Below are 21,112 nucleotides of genomic sequence, written 5' to 3' on the forward strand. Positions count from 1 at the left end.
TCTTGGCGTCAAACTTCAGGTTATGACGTGTTTTGGGCGTTCAACTCCGGATCATGACGTTTTTCTGGCGTTTAACTCCAGACAGCAGCATGTACTTGGCGTTCAACGCCAAGTTACGTCGTCAATTTCCGAATGAAGTATGAACTATCATATATTGCTGGAAAGCTCTGGATGTCTACTTTCCAACGCCGTTGAGAGCGCGCCAATTGGAGTTCTGAAGCTCCAGAAAATCCATTTCGAGTGCAGGGAGGTCAGATTCCAACAGCATCAGCAGTCCTTTTGTCAGCCTTTTTCAGAGTTTTGCTCAAGTCCCTCAATTTCAGCCAGAATTTACCTGAAATCACAGAAAAACACACAAACTCATAGTAAAGTCCAGAAATGTGAATTTAACATAAAAACTAATGAAAACCTCCCTAAAAGTAGCTTAAACTTACTAAAAACTACCTAAAAACAATGCCAAAAAGCGTATAAATTATCCGCTCATCAACGATCCTCTCACTTTGTTACTTCAAGGACAAGAAGCCATGATGCGGGACACACTTGAGTTTGTGACCAATTTGACCAAGGTGGTGCACACTCTAGCCCACCAATATTTGAATACTCAAGTTATTTCCGTAGCCATATGTGAAAAGTCAAAAGAAGAGCAAAGCATGAAGGAGAAATCGAAAAACCCGGTGAAAAAGGAAGAATCGGTAATAGTAGTAGAGCAATTGGAGAAGCCTACGATTATCGAAACAAAGGAAGAAGTGGTCCAAGATCTAAGAGATATAGAACCACCATGTGAATCTCAACAACTCCCGAAACATATCAAGATCAAAGATTATGAGGAGGTTAATCAAGAAATAGATTCAATCATGGAGGAATTTCTATCTACAATTGAATCTCCTCATAGTGGACATGGAGATGGAATAATAGAGGAGTGTGCACAACCTTCTGTACCCTTGGTGAACAATGAGAAAAAGAATGAACTGAAAGAGATCTACCAAGGAGAAAACATTGGCGCGGTGTATATTGAAATTGAAGAATACGAAGAGGATGATCAAGAAATGGATTTATTCATCAATGAATTCCTATCCAAAATTGAATCAACCCCCATTGGGCAAGAATCTGAAGCTCTTGAAGACGACACCAAGCAGAGTAATAAAAGGGAAAGGGTTGAAATTGAAGAAATTTGTCAAAAGGTGGAAATACACAAGAAGAGCACAAGGACGTAGACCTTGCATTGTCTAAGTGTGGGAAAGTCTCCCTTCCTAAATCACCATCCAACATAACATTCAAGTGGGTAAAATTCTTATCCCGAAGCTTTACCTTCTCACTTGAATATGGTTTGATTGAAACAGATGGACAACTTAGAGCTCTTTGTGGACTTAAAGGAAAAAGAGAATTGTGTAGTGGTTGGAAATTTGGTATAAAGCTCACTAAGGTCAAAGATTTAAGGTATAGGGATTATGATGGAACAAGAACCACTTTGTATGGGTCTAGAAGGAAGAATTGGTGGAATAAAGAGAATTCTATGTGTCAACCACCCGGAAAGAAAAAGTATGAAGATCAAATCGGGGATAGATGTGAAGATAAGATATGGGATCCTGGTTCGCTATGTGAAGATCAACTAAGGGGACTCATATCTTGGATGGTAATTCATCCAAGCTTAGTGAAGATGGTTGGAAATTCTATCAACCAATTGAAAAGCGAAGATCTTTGGAGATTTAAGGATGAGTACAAGCACAAGCCACCATGACAATAAACTCCTCAAAATGTCCAACTTAAGGACTTAAACTAAAAGTGCTAGGTGGGAGACACCCCACCATGGTAACCTCTGTCCATTCTCTTTTAGTTTTGTTTAATAAGTGCTTTGAGTTGCCATTATAGGTAGATCTTCATCTCATATAAATTTGTTTGTATCAATCAATTGTTAGCATAGTCACATGTATGTTGTGTTTAGTAGTAGATGAATAAAATCAAATTGCATTTATTGTGAATTGTATGATATTTGATTGAATAAAGAGTTGTTAGGCATTATAGGAAGCTCTTGGGCAATTTTTTCGGCTTATTGGGCGATGAAAAAAAAGGGGGAGGGGGGAGAAGCACGCGCGTGCACATTGTACGCGCACGTGTCCATAAGCGGATGCACCACCATATATTTTCCAGAGAGTTGGGCCTCTCTTGAGCGAACATTAGGCTTTTAGCCCAACTCGTCCCACGCGGACACGCACAACGTGCGTGCGCGCCTATACACCATTAAGGGAAAGCATGCGCACGCGCATTTGCCGCGTCCGCGTCCCTAGGCTGATAGCAGCAGCCCATACATCCTCCAGAGAGTTATGCTGGCATTGGGCCCATACCAAGCCCCTGACGCAACCTCCATCGCGCGGACACGCACTGCGCGCCTACGCGCCTATAAGCCTATAAGCATATGCGCGCGCTCGCGCACTTGCCACGTCCGCGCCAATCTGGTACTGCAACTTCCAAGCCAAAATCCAGAGAGTTGCGCCTGCTCTGGGCCAACCTTAGGCCTCCAGCTCAAACCCTAGCACGCGTGCGTGCACCGTGCGCACACGCACCCCTTGCCAACTCTCACCACCCACGCGTACGCGCTTACGGTGCGCACGCGTCGGCTCCCAAATTTATCAATGCACGCGGACGCGCACTGTGCACGCCCGCGTTGATTTGAAAATAGGATAACCCTAGGATGTGAGGAACACAGCGCCGTCGTGCCCTTCACAACTCCCCTCCCCTCCCTCCTTCTTCCTCCCAACTCCACCAACCCCCATCCTTCACCGCCGACCACCACGCCGCCGGCGACGACAGCCGCGGTAGCCCTACCCTCTCTCTCTCCTTCTCACTCATCCGTCTATCTCTCACCAACCCCCTCTCTCTCACTGTCACCGTCTAGCACCGCTGAACGCTGCCGCACCCGCTGGTGAATCCAACCCTCCCTTTTCTTTCACTCTTCTCCCACCTACAACACCCCTCAACCCCAGCTCTCCTCTGCCTCGTCTCTCACTTCACCCTCTGCCTCTATGCGCCGCCGTTCGTCACCACCGCCACCACCAACTGAGGCGGCCTACCCCCTCCTTCCTTTTCCAGATCTGTTTCTGCTTCCCAGGTTTTCAGCCCCCCTGCCTCTGCTTTATTCCAATTCTGTAACTAGTTTACTGTTAATTTTAGTTAGTAGAATTTGATTTTTGCATGTTATGATAGATAGAGATAACTGCGGTTAGGTAGCTAGGATGTGGTTAGAGGATTCTAGGTCTAATAAGTGCTCCATTTGTGATTGTTTGTTTGGATTTGTACTGCTGTTTGGATTTTGCTCTGTTTACATGTTGCTGCCATGACGGTCGGATTGGTTTGAAATACTACTTGCTTGGCTGTTTGTTCAATTTATATGAACTCACGCATAAGTTTCGTACTTTGGATTTTTAATGAATTCATATGGAAGCTGATTTGACTGTTTGACTTTGAAAAATATCCAATGTACTGCCGAAATGCTGCCGGATTTTTCCTAACCATATTTCATAAAATGACATTACTTTGACGTATGTAACGAATTTATACTTGACAATTTCTGTTTCAACAAGGTTTTTGTTACCTAAATGGTTTTGGAAATCCCTCAAAAACAAGTTATGGTCATGCTTATCATATTCTTTACTTGTATTCATGCTAAATTGCTTATGTGCACTGAATCGCTCGAATGAACTTTCAAATTGACCGTCAACTTGGTTTTCTTTTGGAATTGACCATCTGCTTGGCTTTCTTTGCATTGATTGATGACTTGTTTTCAATTAATTGCATCTTTTGCATATTCATATTTCATCATCAATGACTGCACTTCCTTCATGAGTGTGAACATGATTAGGGTACACATTTTGCATTCTCTTTTAGTTAGGTAAGTTTCCATCATAACACTAACTATCAACCTCACTTTTTAACTCACCAACTTGTTTAACCTACTAACTTCATTTTTTTTTACTTGACTCGTTAACCATTCTTTTGAGTTATGATGATGAATGTGCCTATTCTTTGAGTTTGAAATGCAATGCTGAATTCTTGGTTTATAGCTATGTTTTTTGTGCTTACTTCCATTCCAGGTTTTCAAATTTTAGTTCACACTATGAGTGCTTGCCATCCATTTTACATCTTGAATATGCTTATACTTGCTACTTGCTTAATTGCTTATTCTACTTTTCAGGATGTCAGACAAAAGGAAAGGGAAAGCATCATCTTCCAAAAAGAGGAAGAAAACACCAAACCCCACTTTTGCCTCACTTCTAGCTTATGCTCAAAACCCTTTAAATGACATAGACAAAGCAAACAAATTACTATCGGCTCAGGATACGGTCAAATTTCCTAATCTCTACTGTGAACTCAGATTCCCAACCTACAATTCAAAGAATCTGAATGTTGAGAAGAAGCTAGCTATCCCATCAGATTTGACCGACATCATCCACCAACGCATTGACCGGATGGGTTTGGCTTTTGTGGATAGAGAGTTGAGCCGAGTGAACCGGTCTTGGGTGCAAGAGTTTTACTGTAATTTCTTCTACCACACCCTTGATTCGGTATTGGTTAGAGGGATTGAGATACCTATCACTGAGCAGGCCATTGAGGATGCCCTTACCTGCCGGCCTAAGACCAGTGACACTGATACTTTCTTACAGGCTAAGATAGAGCTTCACCATATGACCTTCGATTTTGATGCACTGCGAGCAGTGGTAGCCATTCCAGAGGCCCCTTGGGTTATGGATGCTGAGAACAAGGCACCCAAGGGGATGCACTTCAGTTATCTGAGCCGAGAGGTCAAGACTTGGCAGCATATCTTTGCTCACTACGTCATGCCTACTACCTACTATACAGAGATCCCGATTGCTATGCTGATCCTGATCAGCTGTGTGCTAGAGAGGAAAGAGGTTTACTACCCCCAGCTGATCAGGCGATTCATGTGGAGATCCCATATCAGAGGCATCTTTCCTTTCCCGGTTATGATCACTCAGATGATCCAGAGGGCCGGTGTTCCGTGGCACCAGGATGATGTATCACTACCCCCACCACTCCCTGCGAAGGAGCCAGTTACTATTCCATGGGGATCCTGGGTGCACGAGAAGCCTGCCTCCCGATGCCAATCTCGGGCTAGAGCAGCAGTTGAGGGAGCTGGACCCTCTTCATCATCAGCCCCTGCAGAAGCACCTACTTCAGCTGCAGCACTTCCTTTACCAGCACCGCCCATACCTCAGCCGACCTAGGTACTGGTTCAGCGTCTCTTCTGGTTCATGGAGCGCGGCAAGCGCCAGATCATGCGCCGACTGGATCGGATTGATAAGATGTTTGTGGCCCAGGGCCTTGAGCTATTCCCTCTTCCAGAGTCCTCTGGTTCAGATGAGGAGACCCATGAGGAGGAGCAAGCCGATTTACACGACAAGGGAACTCATGAGGAGGAGCCGGTTCACATGGAGATACCACCTCAGACTTAGGAGACTCAGCCTCAGCCGGTACCACAGCCACAGCCAGAGCCTACCGGTATCCCTTTCCCTAATTCTCAAGATTAGCATCGAGGACGATGCTTGATCTTAAGTGTGGGGAGGTTGCCGGTGGCACCATTAGAGGACCGGTGAATATTTTAGCTATTTACCTAGTCATCTTATTTTGCACACTTTTGTATATACTTGTCATTTTGGTTATTTTGATTTATTTTGGATACTTTCACCTTAGTTGTTGCATATTTTGGATTTTAGATATTTTGGATGCTAGATTTCATACTTTTAGTTGGATTTCTCTTTATATACTTTTGCATATTTTTTTTTTCTTTTAGCTTGTGGTTGTGATTAGGAATTGTTTTGGAATTGCTAAAACTTAGCTAAGTTACCCTTTTTGCATAAGAAAGTGTTTGATTGAAAAGGAAAGGATAAACTAGGAAATTTTTAGAATTTCTCAATCACAACAATGTTTAGTCAAATATTGAGATTTTCTAAGTAACTATAGGGCACCAACCCAATTGATTGGAAAAATTTTGTGGAACTTGCTTGAAATTCTATATTTTGTGAAGCATGTTTTGAGCTAAGAACACAAGCAAGTGAGTTTTGAGCCTATTAATGTGGTTACATCCTATAACCACTTATTTTTCCTTCTTGTGTGCAATTATTCTCTTGCTATGATTGTAATCCTTGATTTGCCTAATTCTATATGTCCAATTACTCCTTGTATTCATGCATTTATATGATTGAGGCCATTATTTTATTAGCTCACTTAACCAAATAGCCTACCTATTACCATCCATTGCAACCAAACTTTGAGCCTATGCTTAACCCAATCACTCTTCATTTTAGCACATTACAAGTCCTAAAGCAGAAAACAATGAAGTCCCTTGTTTGGATCTTTGATTGGCTTAGGCTAGTGAGAGTGACTATTATTCAAGTTTGGGGAAACTTGGGAACATTGGTTGGGAAAAAAAGGGAAGTTTTGTATTTTTTGTATATTAGTGAATTGGTGTATGCTCATGTATTGATTAAATGTAAAACCTTATGCATTGATTCTTGAAAGAAAGAAAAATGATGAGAAAAACAAAAGAGAAAAGAAAAAAGAAGAAAGAAAAATATATATAAAGAAAAAAAAGAAAAAGAGAAAAATAATAAAAAGGGGACAAAATGCCCCAAAGCAAGCTCAATAAAAGATCAATGCATAAGTGTTGTGAAAAGAAAAGAATATGCATGAGTAGATGGAAAGTGAAAGATGGGTAGTTAGGTTAAAATTCAATTATATAGGTCACTATATAGGTTAGGTGGGAAAGTTTAAGCTCATCAAAGGTCCAACTCTAATCCACTTATCCATATATGATCCTACCTTGACCCTAACCCCATTACAACCCATGAAAGACCTCATGATGAATGTATGCATGCATGGATTAAGTGTTGATTGTTAGAAGAAGATCAAATCTTGGAAAAACATGATTAGAAAAGAATCGACTGAATTAACCCTTAAACACTTGAGTGAAAAGAGCGGATACACATCCGGTGAGGGTTCCAAAGCTCAAATTACATGTTTTCACCACTATCATCTATATTCATGCAAGTTTATAATTCTTTTGATTATCCAATACAATTGTGATTTAGACTTGATTCCTATTGCTCTAGCTCTTGTGCGTACACATGCTTTCTTGGAAATGGATTTGTTTGAACCAAGCAGTTTCATTCACTTTAGGTACTGCATTTAGGTAAATTTCATGTAGTTTAGTTGCATTTAATAAATGCCATACCCCTTAGTTCCTTCTTATTTAGCATGAGGACATGCTAAGGTTTAAGTGTGGGGAAGTTGATAAACCCCATTTTTAGGGTCTATCTTGTGTTGAATTTAGGGTATTTTGATGACCTTTTCTCACATTTAACCAATGAATTAGCATGGTTTTACCATCTCTCCCGTATTTGTGCTTGAATGTAAAAACATATTTTTTTAAGCCTTTACTTTGGTAATTTTAATTCATCCTTGATTCCATAAGATGCCTTGACGTGTTTGCTAGTAATCTCAGGTTAAGATAGGCTAGGCATGGATCAAAGGAGCAAGGAAGGAAGCATGCAAATGGAGAGAAGCACAAAAAGCCAAAGACTTGACCTTGGCCAAGGACGCGCACGCGCACAAGGCGCTCGTGCGCACATTGCGATATTGGCCAGGGACGTGCACGCGTACCGTGCGCGTCCGCGCCGAAGGCCGCACGTGATTTTTAAATGAAACCCGTGTCTAGCGATTTCTGGGAAGCTGTGGGGCCCAGTGCAACAAACTTTGGCACCAAGATGCATTAAAAGGACAAAGGATTGAAGGGGAAGGCATCTATCTTTTGAATGTTAGGTTATGTTATGTTTCATTAGGACATTAGGATTAGTTTAGAGTTAGTTTTCTAGAAAAAGAAGCTCTCTCTTCTCTCTAGAATTAGGATTAGGTTTAGGTTAATCTCTCATCTTAGATCTAGGTTTAATTCATGCTCCAATTCACTCTTCCTCTATCAATTCTTGTTCTTCTCTTCCTCCTCTCTCTAGTTTTGTAATTTAATTCTTGTGATTCTTCACTTTGTTGTGGATCTATTGTTGTTCTTTTATTTTCTTTCAATAAAGCAATTTGAGGTAATTCATAATAATTGTGATTTTCTTGATCGTTGTTGTTAATTCTTTGCATTTAATTGTAGTTAGAATTCATTCTTGTTGTGATTTACTATACTTTCCTTTTGCACCTTCCAAGTGTTTGATGAAATGCTTGAAAGGATGTTAGAATAGAATTTTATGTTCTTGGCTTGAGAAGGTAACTTAGGATTTCTTGAGTTACTAGTGTCCAAATGATTGATAGTTGATAACCATTGACTCTAGCCTTCATTACTTCAATTAGTGAAAGGCTAGGACTTATGGACTTGGATTGATATAACACACTTGACTTTCCTTTGCCATTTGATTAAAGGATAACTAGGTGGAATTAATCCTTGCAACTACCATACTTGTGGCTAGTGATGATGATGAAGACCTTTGACAACCAAACCTTGCCAAGACCATTTTGTTAATCAAATTTCATTACCATTTGCTATTCACTTTTCTCATCCAAAACCCCATAATAAACAAATCCCTAACCAATAACAAGAACACTACTCTGCAAGTCCTTTGAGAGACGACCCGAGGTTTAAATACTTCGGTTTGTAGATTTTAGGGGTTTGTACTTGTTACAAACAAATTTTTGTATGAAAATATTATTGTTGGTTTAGAGACTATACTTTACAACGAGATTTCATTAGTGAAATTCTAAACCGTCAAAAATTTAATCATCAATAGGTCATTCTCGGCCTCTTATTGATGCTCAACCTCTTTTTCGAGTTGTTTGAGGCGATCTTGTTGAGCTTGAAGTGCCTCCAGGATTTCTGCATTTGGTGGACTCTTATCTTGGTTTGGTTGAGGAGTATCCTTTGGTGTAGTGTCTGCATTCTTATGCGGCGTCCTGTTTTGTAGATCAGAGTTATGATCGTTGTCATGGTTGTCCTCCATGGTGATGGGATGACTTCCAAGTTCCCCGGCAATGGCGCCAATGTTCCAAGGGTTACCTGAAACTGTAGGTCAATCTCAGACGAGATCTTCTGTACTGGTCAAAGTTGCCATGTCCGACTTGTTGGACTTGGTGGTGGTGCTGATCCTTCGTCACCGGAGGGTGGTGGTACCTGCAAGGAACTTCGATGCTTAAGTTATCAAGGGTATTAAGCATGTTTTTAGTAGAATCAGAGTATGAGTTATACCTGGGTGCTCCAATGTATTTATAATGGTGTGGGGTGATCTTCCTTTGGGATAAGATAGTTATCTTATCTTATCTTCTGAGTGAAGTCATCTTATCTTTCAGGGAACCGCCCTTATCTCTCTAGGCTTGGGCTGTCCATGGACTTGGGTCGTGTTCCTCTGTTTGGGCCCTTTTTGGGTTTTCCTGATGATTTGGCCGAGCTCTTTGAGAAGAGATCGGATAGTCTTGACTTGAAGAGGTCGGTCGACTCGTCTTCAATCAGCCCGGGTCGTACAGCTCGACCCAGGGCATGAACAATAATCAAATATGTTTGTCATCACAAGGTAATTAATCAATACTTAACTTAACAGCTTTGATCACAGAATTGGCATCAGAGTCAGTGAATCAGAGTTGAATCCAAATAATAAAACCATAGAAATAATATGCATATAATAGATTTAGGGGATGGATAATGGACTATATGAATTATCTGATGCGTTACTTTGTGTTCCTCCAACTCACTCCTTGAATAAGCTTGAGTTTTTCTGCTGTTGTCATGTACTTTGAATTTTGTATGCAGTGGCATGTGTGTTATACCTTTTCTCGATGTCTACATGTTGTCCTAATCCAATCTTTTACTTTCATTCTCAAACTCCTTTTGAAAATTTTTTAGGTGCACCTGCATCTAGGGTTGTGGCACCTGCAATATCACTTACGGATAATGCACTGAAGCACTTGAATAAGATGAAGTCTGAGCGAAGTGAGGATTTATGTTTAAGAATAGGTGTAAAACAGGGTGGGTGCTCTGGTATGTCGTACACTATGGATTTTGAGGACAAGACTAATACAAGGTCAGATGACTCCATCATTAAGTACAATGGTTTTATAATTGGTATGATTTCATCTTCTGGTTCTTATTGATGTTGTGTTTATAATCTCCTAATTGAGCTGTTTGACCAGCATAATATGATCTATGTGGGTTTAGGGTTTAGGCAATTGGTATGAATTCTTAATGAGTTAAGAATTTGTGAAAATCCTGATATATAATGCTGTCTATGGAGCAGTTTATGGCCATTTTTTTGTGCAACATGTATCGGCTAGTTGTAATTATTTCTAATATTATTATTTTGAATGATTGTAGCAAATTATCTGCTAGCTCTATATTGCTCCGGTAGGCATGAATTTTAATCTTAGACTGGATTAAAATCTTGGTGTTTAACATGAACTTCTGTTTAGGCTTCGTTTGCTAGAACTTTGTTAGCTCATTTCAAACAGCAGTTAGCACTGCATTTCTTTATTTATTTACTCTTTGAATGAATGTACTTTTCATTGCTTAGAAATTAGAATATTATTACTTTCTTACTTAATGAAGATTGAAATGAACTGCCGTATATAAGTTACCACTTGACATTTTTGGCTTCTCCATCTGTATTTGCAGTTTGCGATCCTAAGAGCCTACTCTTCATATTTGGCATGCAGTTGGATTATAGTGATGCCTTGATTTGGGGAGGTTTCTCTTTCAAGAATCCGAATGCGACACAAACTTGTGGTTGTGGCAAATCCTTCGCTGCGGAAATGTAAAATCATGTTTATAGACAACAGTTACAATATCTGATATTTCTTCGAAGGATACTTTAGACTATGTATACTTCTTTAATGTTGAACCACTTGAACTAGCCAATGTAATTTGTTTAGGCTACTCATAATCACAGACACATATAATACAAAATTTCAAATAGGTGAAATTTCACCCCATGTATTAGGCTCGTGTTGCCTCTACAGGAATGTGATATCTCAACCTACCATTTCCCATATACTTTTAGATATCGGCATACAATATATATTGAAATACAAAATATAAATTAAAATTGAGTTAAATAATACATATATTTATACATAAATATACTTATGTAGTAATTGTTTTTTTGTATATATATATTTTTGCTCTTTTTATTATGTTTCTCAACACATGTGAAAGCACTTGATAGGCTGATACACTTAACAGATTATATTTTTCGGTAGTTGGTAATTCCGATCATCCATTTATTGTAAAAAAAAAAAAGAAAAGAGATTTTGTGAAAAAAAAATATAAAAATTTCTTTGAGTGGTTATTGACCTTTCCAATCAAGTGATGCAAGGCAATACACATAAATTCGGCAAAATATTTTTGACAACAATCATGTTAGATGCAAATTAAAATTAATTCATAATAACCGATTTTAGTATATGAATAACATTTTTATTTTGATAATCTATGGTATATAATATTTATTGGTGTAATATTTATTCTTTTGAGTGATTATTGTCCCCTTTCAATTAGAGGTTGATTGGTTTAACCTAGAAAAATAAAATTTGAATATAAATGGAGGTAGTTTTGAAAAAATGTAAAATAAACAAAAAATTAATAGAACCTTCAATTTTATGCTAGATTATTTAAATTTTGGACTGATCTTTGTTACTATTGATAGAGTCATTATATTGTCTCAAATAAAATTTGGGTTATCATCACACCCTCTTGGATATTAATATTTTCTCATAAAATCTAATAAAGGCATAAGACATCAATAATTTATTACCAGAATCTTACAAAAACTATTTATATATAAATTATAGTAGGAAGAAGAGTTAATGCTATTATTTACACTCTTATTATATTTTTTAAATATATATTTTTTTTATTTAAGGTTTATTAGAGTATAATGTATAATTAGTAGATTAGGTTAGTATAGTTGGTACAATAGAAAATTAGTGCTGTAAGTGAAGGTTTAGTGGAGTTGTTAGTTTTTCTAGTTGTAATTATTAGTATATATATTTGTATACATTTTCTTTAATCTTTGTGTCTCTAACTTGGTATCAGAACACTAGAAATATTATTCAAGAAGGAGATAAATTGTTTAAGAAAAGACACAATATTAAATAAAAAAATAGGAGATAAACTATATAGAATAGATGAGATAGACACATCAGCAATAGCAGCAATCACAGGCATGGACTTGAAATCAATTGCTTAAGGAACTTCACATTCTTAAAGCAAGAACTTGGTCAGGCTATTTATGATTTTCTAGCGTATATTGAACGCATTTGGGATCAATTTACCTCTTATGAACTTATTTTTAATGATGCTACTACTGATGTCTCTAGATCATCAACTCTTGATAGTCTATGTCCTGTTTCTCCATCCGATATTAAAATTTCTTTATGGATCTCCTTCTTCGTCATAAAAGTCAACCGCTCACACTGTCGGCTTCGAAACCATCTCTCTCTCTCTCTCTCTCTCTCTCTCTCTCTCTCTGTGACTGCCATTCACGTTCTCTCTCAGTCTTACTCCCAAACCCTACCTCTTCACTCTTGTTTCCATCTTCAGGTTTGTATGTCTCTTTAATCTTGGCCAATTTCTTCTTTTATTGTTCTGAGATTACCAGTCCCTACGTCCCCACCCAAAACCCTAACCCTAGCTACGTCTCCACCCAAAACCCTAACCCTAGCTACTGGAATTCGTCGTCTAAGAGCATAATCATGGTGACGACGCTAGTTAGTTCAGTCGGTGGGATACTGGTAATGCTAAATGAGTCCCATATGTCTCTTGACTTCATGCTTTCTGGAACCTCAACAACTGGTTGACACATTATGACCTGAGATCTCAACCAGTGCCCTCTCATATATGCATTCTCTCGATCTCTCTCCCTCTTTTCATGCTTCTGAATTTTTTTATATTTTTTATTTGGGCTTTCAGCTACATTTTCTTTATCGAGGGTTAGAGCTATTTTGCATGCTTATTTTCAAGTTGAAAGTATTTTGTTTTAATTGCCATAATCCTTTTGGTTTCTCTCAAAATTTGGATACTTAAGTTTAGTTTTCTATATGCTATTTTGTGATTTTTGTATGTTGTTATTGTTGGCAGGCTTGCTGTGAATAAGAAAGAAACACTGGGCTCGGTAGGAAAAAGTGCTAAACAATGCATTTGATTTTCGATACGCTCTTCTCTTTTCACTAAATATTGTTCACCTCAAAACTTTTTACCCACACACCATGGTAATTAAATAATTCTTTGTTATCATTCACTTTAGACTTTTCAAGAATCAATATCAGTATTATTTTAAACCATTAAACTCTATTTATCTTAAAAAGTTAAACTCTATTATTTTAAGTTTAAATATGTATTAAATATTGTTATTAAGAGTTTAAAGTTGCCGTCTATAGTAAAAATTGTGGTTGTAGTTGTGTTTGTCAGTATATCCGATAATTGTTTGCATAAATTATACTGTTGTAAATTGCATAAAGTCTGCAATGAAAACTTTGATGTTAGGATGGCAAGATCAAGATTGAGGCCTGTAAAACTCGGTCAAATCATAATTAAATAAGTAATTTATTAAATGAGGGCAAAAAGGGTTGGAAAATTTAACAATCGTCATTTGACAATTGAAAGATGATATTTGTATAAAAACACACATTGGTAATTTGACCGGCTATACTAGCTTAGATCTGTCTAGTACTATGCCTGAGAAAATTAATTGAGTGAAGAAAGTTAAAAAGTTAAAATTCATAATTTAGAAGGTAAAAATATTTAAAACGTGAATTAAAAATGTTAATTTTAAAAGTTTTGGCCCAAAGTTGGGCTAAACGGGCTACATAAGTAAACCAGACCCAAGTTGGACCCAAATCTAACATATATAAGCCTTTATTAATGGCCACTCAGCAACCAAACCTCATTCATAGGTGTTTCATGCTAAAATTGAAGAAGAGATGGAAGAAGAGAGAAAATCCTAGCCTTTGATACATTCAAACCACCATAACTTCCTCTCCAGTTCTCCGATTGTCGCACCGTTTACGACCACACGAAGCTCATCTCATCCTCTATAATTCTATCTAAAAATATTGGTAATAATTTTGAAATTCTCTCACCCCATTTTTGTAGAACATGTTCAATTTAAAATTTAGTTATGGTTTTGAGAAATCTTGTGATTTTGGTTGTTTAGGGCTGCTCTAGTATGAGCTATTGGTGAATTTCATCAATAAATTTTGTGGGTTAAGATAAGAGATCACCAAATTCTTGTGATTTATGAAGTTTCATGAACCCTAGGTTGATGTATGTGTGAAATTATTTATATTAGAGTGTTGCGTGATTTTGGTATACCTTGAGAACTTGAAATTAGCTTGTAGAGCTTTTGGGTGAGCCTTGAAGTGGATATTCAAAATTGGGTATCATTGAGAAGTGAATTCAAGTGTTGGGTGTGAACCACCGTCGTTAAAGATACGGTTTAAGTTTCATTTAAATACCGTATAATATACTGTGAAATCCTAAGCTAGATGCCCCTAGAAATAGGTTTCAATTGTATATTTAGTTGGAATTGATATGTGTAGTTGAGATGTTGTTGCAATTGATGATTTGGATGAGGATTGTGTAATTATGCATAGTTGATGTATTGTGGAATTCGATGAGTTGGATGGTAATAATGTATTTATAAATTATGTATTGAATTGACGGATATTGGGTCGAAGGCTGTAAATTTGGGCCGGAGACCAGAAAAGGTAAGAATGGTAAGTTGGTGAATGTATTGTGTGATGATGTATGAGTTGAATGAAATTTGGATATTGAATGTGTGGGAATTGAAATTATTGATAGAATAGTAAAAATTTAAGATTTTGAGGTGTGGAATTGATGAAATTGAGTTAAAATGTGTAATTGAAGTAGGTTTGAGTTTAGTGGACTGTGAATGTGTGAATTAGAGTGGTTTGGGGTCCTTTGTTGATATTAAAACTGTTTTGCCTTGTAAACTTTTGAAAAAGTTGGTAAATCCTGTTTTTAGTTAAAAACTTATTTTTGGCCAACTTTGGCGGGCCGTAACTCGGTCTTTGAAGTTAAAAATTTTACAAAACTAATATTTTTATATGAAAATTCATTTCCAACGGTTCAAGAATGGTTGAAAAATGAAATTTGTGAAAAAAGATATGAATGTTTGAAATTTGGGCTGAAAAATTAGTTTGTTTTAACATATAAGCTTTTTCAAGTTCGGGTATGTCATGTGTATGCAGAACCCATCGTGCGTACGTGGGAGTTGGTATCTGTCCAACACTTATGTGTATGCGACATATTTCATGCGTACGTGAACGTACCCAATGCCCAAATTTCTCGCATACGCGACTTTGCTAAATTTTGCACCCATGCGTCTGCATGAGGTATGTGTATGCATGACTACTCAGTTTTCCATAACTTGAATTTTTGAGTTTTTAAGGATTCTTTTATCCTTCTAAATTTTTATAAACTCCGATAAGAGTTTAGAGACAGTGTAATTAAGGATAGAGGAGTTAGGAACAAACTAAAGAGTTTTTAGTAAATTGAAAGAAGATGAACAAAATGTGAAGTGATGTATGATTAGGATTATTATGATGATGAGTGGTAATTAACTATGATGATGAATTATGATGTCGAATGAGTTTGATTGAGATTAAATATGAATTGAGATGAGATTGAAGAGGAGGTTGTTAATGAAATTGAGAATGATATTAATAAGGGAATTGATAATGAGATTGATTTTGATTGAGATATACATGCCTGGGAAGATGCAGTGGCATTGTTCTACTTGCTGCGGGTTATGGTTTGAGTCTCCCAGGATAGATTCAGTGGTTCACCCTCACTTGCTCCTAGTTGAGAATGATATGTGATTTGAGAATTTATCTCAGTCCCGAATTTCCCTGGGTAGATGTAGTGGGTCGACTCTACTTGCTCCAAGTTGAGATTTGAGATTCTATTGACCATTCGTCGCAAGTTGTGACCAGGAACTTTAAATCCCTGGATTCCTCTAATGAGATGAGAATTGATTAATGAATGATTATGATTACATGCATAGACTCTTAGGGATGCGCGCTTAGGGACTGTCTAAGGCTCGCTACCGGATATATCGGGTTAGCTTGATAACCGATAGATGAGACTTATCGGCTATAGAATAGGCATACATCATTTGCATATGTTTAATTTTTTTGGGTTTGCTTAATTGTAATGGTTTGCCTAATTGTATATGTTATATGATTATATACTACTTGCTTTACTTGGATCTACTTGTGTATTACTTGTTTGTATTGCTTGTGCTTGCTCACCTGAGAGGCTCCTCATGCTGGTGTTGGTTGATGCTGAAGGTTGGTTCTATTCTATTGGAGAGTTTTGAAAGTATAAGAAACATTGAGTTAGAATTGGAATCCCCTTATGATAGTTGCCAAGTTATGGATTAGAGATAACTTAAGATGGATATAATGAGATATGGAGTTTAAGATTTCTTAGTGAGTTTCTGTTTCCTTATGCAGTATCTTTTTGGCACTTTTACCGTACTGAAAACCCATGGATCAGGAGTTCTCATTCCGTATATATCTCTTCTTTTTCAGATGCAGGTTCTGGTACTCAGCAGTGAGCTCTGATTCATCTGAGAGATGGCGAAGCTTACTGGACTTCTATTTATATTTTGTTTAGAATCTCTCTGTGTTTATTTTGAAATACTTATATGTATGTATTTATTTCTTTTGGGACTTGCTTATAGAGGCCTTTATGTATATTTTGGGAGAGATAGAAAATACTGTTATCAAACTGAATTTTATTACTCTAATCCTAGCCGGCTTAAACTTCGCAGGTCACGACTAGTGGCTATTATACTTATGTTTATATATATTCTGTCTTTATTCTATTCGTCCTTAATGTTTTATCTTTGTTTTTCGAACGCGTTTTACTTTCTTTTTCATTGATACGTGAGCATTTTCGATCACGATTTTATTTTACACCTTTCATGCTTCTCGTTTAATACTTCCTTTCATTTATATACATATTATAAATCCACATTGAGAGTCGTACCACCTTATTATTATTGACTTATAACTCGAGCGTAAGGATTTGAATATTAGGGTGTTACAAGGTGCCATACTTTTCATTGTGATTTGGACCTTGGTTGCATTGGCTTTGTTTTCTTTTTACTTTAAATTGATTTAGTAAGTAGTTTTAACTTTTTGTGTGTTGTTCTAATTCAAGTGATCCCAAAATATTTGCAGCATATGAAAACGAGTTTCTTAAAGGAAGGAAAGGACCCAACAATAAGGTTGAGGTCATTATCAATGAGAGACATATGCTTTAAGTGAAGCTTCTCAAGCCAAGGGTAGGCATCGCAAGTGTAAAGCTGTAGGGAGACAAGTGGGCACTCCAGTTAAGTGGTATTTAGAAGTAAGTTTTTATTTTTTAGAATGTTGGATTGGTGGAAATAGATGAAATTGCATTCTATTGTGTTGAATTTGTTGTATTCTTCGCTGTATTGTAGTTCTATTACTTGCTAATAATTGGATTTATTTCCTTTCACAGTTTTTTTATTTTTTATTTATGGATGGTCTATTTTTCTGAGGGTGTTTAATTCAACCATAGATAATAGGTGTCTTATTTGTTTTCTATAAGAGCAAAAACCAAACCCAGTCCTTATCCATTTTTACGAAGGACAAGGTGTCCCTTGTCCAAAAAAAGGACACTTTAGTTCTCAACCTTTTTATTTTAGGACAATACGACCCTTCTATTAAAAAATTTGTTAAATAGTAACAAAAATTAGTTTTGTGGGAGTTTTATTTGTAATTTGTGGAGGTTTTAAACTCCCACAAAGTTGTTTTCAACAATATAACCAACCATGACCACTACTACCACCACCTTCTTGATCCTCATCATTAGCATTTCTACATCTACTATTTCTAATGTGTAGCCATGTTTTAACATAATCGTTATTTCCTCTACTATCATCATCACCAATAAAATATCATCAACATTAATGTTATCTTATTTCATTTCTTGTCCGATGCTTGATGAGCGGATAATTTGTACGCTTTTTGGCATTGTTTTTAGTATGTTCTAGTTAGTTTTTAGTATATTTTTATTAGTTTTTAGTTAAAATTCACTTTTCTGGACTTTACTATGAGTTTGTGTATTTTTCTGTGATTTCAGGTATTTTCTGGCTGAAATTGAGGGACCTGAGCAAAAATCTGATTCAGAGACTAAAAAGGACTGCAGATGCTGTTGGATTCTGACCTCCCTGCACTCGAAGTGTATTGTATGGAGCTACAGAAGCCCAATTGGCGCGCTCTCAATGGCGTTGGAAAGTAGACATCCTGAGCTTTCCAGCAATATATGATAGTCCATACTTTGCCCAAGATTTGATGGCCCAAACCGGCGTACAAAGTCACCCTCAGAAATTCCAGCGTTAAACGCCGGAACTGGCACAAGGATGGGAGTTAAACGCCCAAACTGGCACCAAAGCTGGCATTTAACTCCAAGAGGGCCCAACCCAAGCACACACCAAGTGGGCCCGGAAGTGGATTTTTATGTCATTTACTCATCTCTGTAAACCCTAGGCTACTAGTTCTCTATAAGTAGGACCTTTTACTATTTTATTTTCATCTTTTGATCTTTTGATCTTTTGATCTTTTGATCATTTTTAGATCTTTTGATCACGTTTGGAGGCTGGCCGTTCGGCCATGCCTAGACCTTGTTCTTATGTATTTTCAACGGTGGAGTTTCTACACACCATAGATTAAGGTGTGGAGCTCTGCTGTACCTCGAGTATTAATGCAATTACTATTGTTCTTCTATTCAATTCCGCTTGTTCTTGTTCTAAGATATCACTTTTTCTTCAACTTGATGAATGTGATGATCCGTGACACTCATCATCATTCTCACCTATGAACGTGTGCCTGACAACCACCTCCGTTCTACCTTAGATTGGGTGGATATCTCTTGGATTCTTTAACCGGAATCTTCGTGGTATAAGCTAGAACTGATGGCGGCATTCAAGAGAATCCAGAAGGTCTAACAAATTCCTACCAATGAATTACAAAAGTATCTCTATCTTTATCTTTATGTTTTATTCATCACCCATAACCATTTGAGTTTGCCTGACTAAGATTTACAAGGTGACCATAGCTTGCTTCATACCAACAATCTTTGTGGGATCGACCCTTACTCGCGTAAGGTTTATTACTTGGACGACCCAGTACACTTGCTGGTTAGTTGTGCGAAGTTGTAGTGATCACAATTTCGTCCACCAAGTTTTTGGCGCCGTTGCTGGGGATTATTGAGTTTGGACAACTGACGGTTCATCTTGTTGCTTAGATTAGGTATTTTTTCTTCAGAGTTCTTGAGAATGAATTCTAGTGTTTCAAAGTGATGTTCTTATCATCACCAAAGCTGATTGATTTTCATCAATTTAGCTCTTGAATGCAATGTCCTAGCTTTCTTTGAAAGCTTGGCTGGCTATGAAGCCATGTCTAATTCCTGGACCGGAGTCTTAGAACTAACATTGCATGATTCCTGGAATTCTCATTAAGAATTTTGATATCTTTATTTTCTTTTTCACTTAATTTTCGAAAAAAAAAACCAAAAAAAAAATTACAAAATCATAAAAACCAAAAATACTTTATGTTTCTTGTTGAGTCTAGAGTCTCATGTTGAGTTTGGTGTCAATTGCATGCTTCTGTTTTTCTTGCATTCATTCATGTGTCTTAAGTGATCTTCAAGATGTTCTTGATGATTTCATTACTCGGATCTTTAATTCCTCTTGACTTGAGTGTTTATGTGTCTCATATGCATTCTCATTAGTGTCAGTAGTATACAAATTGCTAAGTTTGGATTCTCATTTTGTTAGTGTCAGTAGTATACAAACTGCTAAGTTTGGTGTCTTGCATGCATTGTTATTTGATTTTAGTTGCATTTTGATTTTTCCTCATTATTAAAAATCCAAAAATATTTTTAATTTGTGTCTTTTCAAGTCAATAATACAGAGAATTGAAGATTCAGAACATACAGCAGAGAAATTATACAGAAAAAGCTGGGCGTTCAACATGCCCAGTGAAGAAGGCAAACTGGCGTTTAAACGCCAGCCAGGGTGCCTGGCTGGGAGTTTAACGCCCAAAAGGGTAGTGATTTGGGCGTTAAACGCCAGAATGTGCACCATTCTGGGCGTTTAACGCCAGGATGGCACAAGAGGGAAGATTTTGTTTTCAAATCAATTTTTTTTAGTTTTCAAAGTTTTTCAAAATCAAATCTTTTTCAAATCATATATTTTCAATCAAATCTTTTTCAAAATCAATTTCTTTCTATTTTCAAGGATACTTGCTATCAATTAATGATTTGATTCAACATTCCAAGTATGTTGCCTTTTCTGTTGAGAAAGGTTTAATGTTTGAATCATCTTTTCTTGATAGCCAAGTCATTAATTTTCAAAATCTTTTTCAAAAATCACTTGATTTCTTTCCCACTTTTATTTTCGAAAATCAATTAGTGTTTTTCAAAATGTTTTCAAAATCTTTTACTTAATTTTCAAAAATTACTTCCCCTCTTCTCACATCCTTCTATTTATGGACTAACACTATTCCTCAATGAATAATTCGAACCCTATCTCTCTTGATAAGTTCGAATTCTTCTACTTCTGCCTTCCATTTTTCTTTTCCTCTGACACCTCAAGGAATCTCTATACTGTGACATAGAGGATTCCACATTTTCTTGTTCTCTTCTCTTTCATATGAGCAGGAGCAAAGACAAAAGCATTCTTGTTGAGGCTGATCCTGAACCTGAAAGGACCTTGAAGCGAAAGCTAAGAGAAGCTAAGGCACAATTCTCTGTAGAGGACCTAACAGAAATCTTCAAAGAAGAAGAACTCATGGCAGCCGAAAACAACAACAATGCCAACAATGCAAGGAAGGTGCTGGGTGACTTTACTGCACCTACTCCCGACTTCTATGGGAGAAGCATCTCTATCCCTGCCATTGGAGCAAACAACTTTGAGCTTAAGCCTCAATTAGTTTCTCTAATGCAACAGAATTGCAAGTTCCATGGACTTCCATTGGAAGATCCTCATCAGTTTTTAGCTGA

At 37.2% G+C, this 21,112-nt stretch overlaps 1 protein-coding gene across 1 annotated transcript in view; it reads left to right on the plus strand.

Moving 5' to 3' along the window:
• Positions 1-10,812, plus strand: part of LOC107480069 (iron-sulfur assembly protein IscA, chloroplastic-like) — a 44,257-nt gene extending 33,445 nt beyond the window's left edge. Inside the window, exons 2-3 of the mRNA XM_021138738.2 lie at positions 9,905-10,123; positions 10,670-10,812. Of these exons, the coding sequence (XP_020994397.2) occupies positions 9,905-10,123; positions 10,670-10,812 (362 nt within the window). The remainder of the gene's footprint in view (positions 1-9,904; positions 10,124-10,669) is intronic.
• Positions 10,813-21,112: the final 10,300 nt, after the last annotated feature.

The sequence above is a fragment of the Arachis duranensis genome, chromosome 3, assembly GCF_000817695.3.
Source record: "Arachis duranensis cultivar V14167 chromosome 3, aradu.V14167.gnm2.J7QH, whole genome shotgun sequence".
NCBI lineage: Eukaryota > Viridiplantae > Streptophyta > Magnoliopsida > Fabales > Fabaceae > Arachis > Arachis duranensis.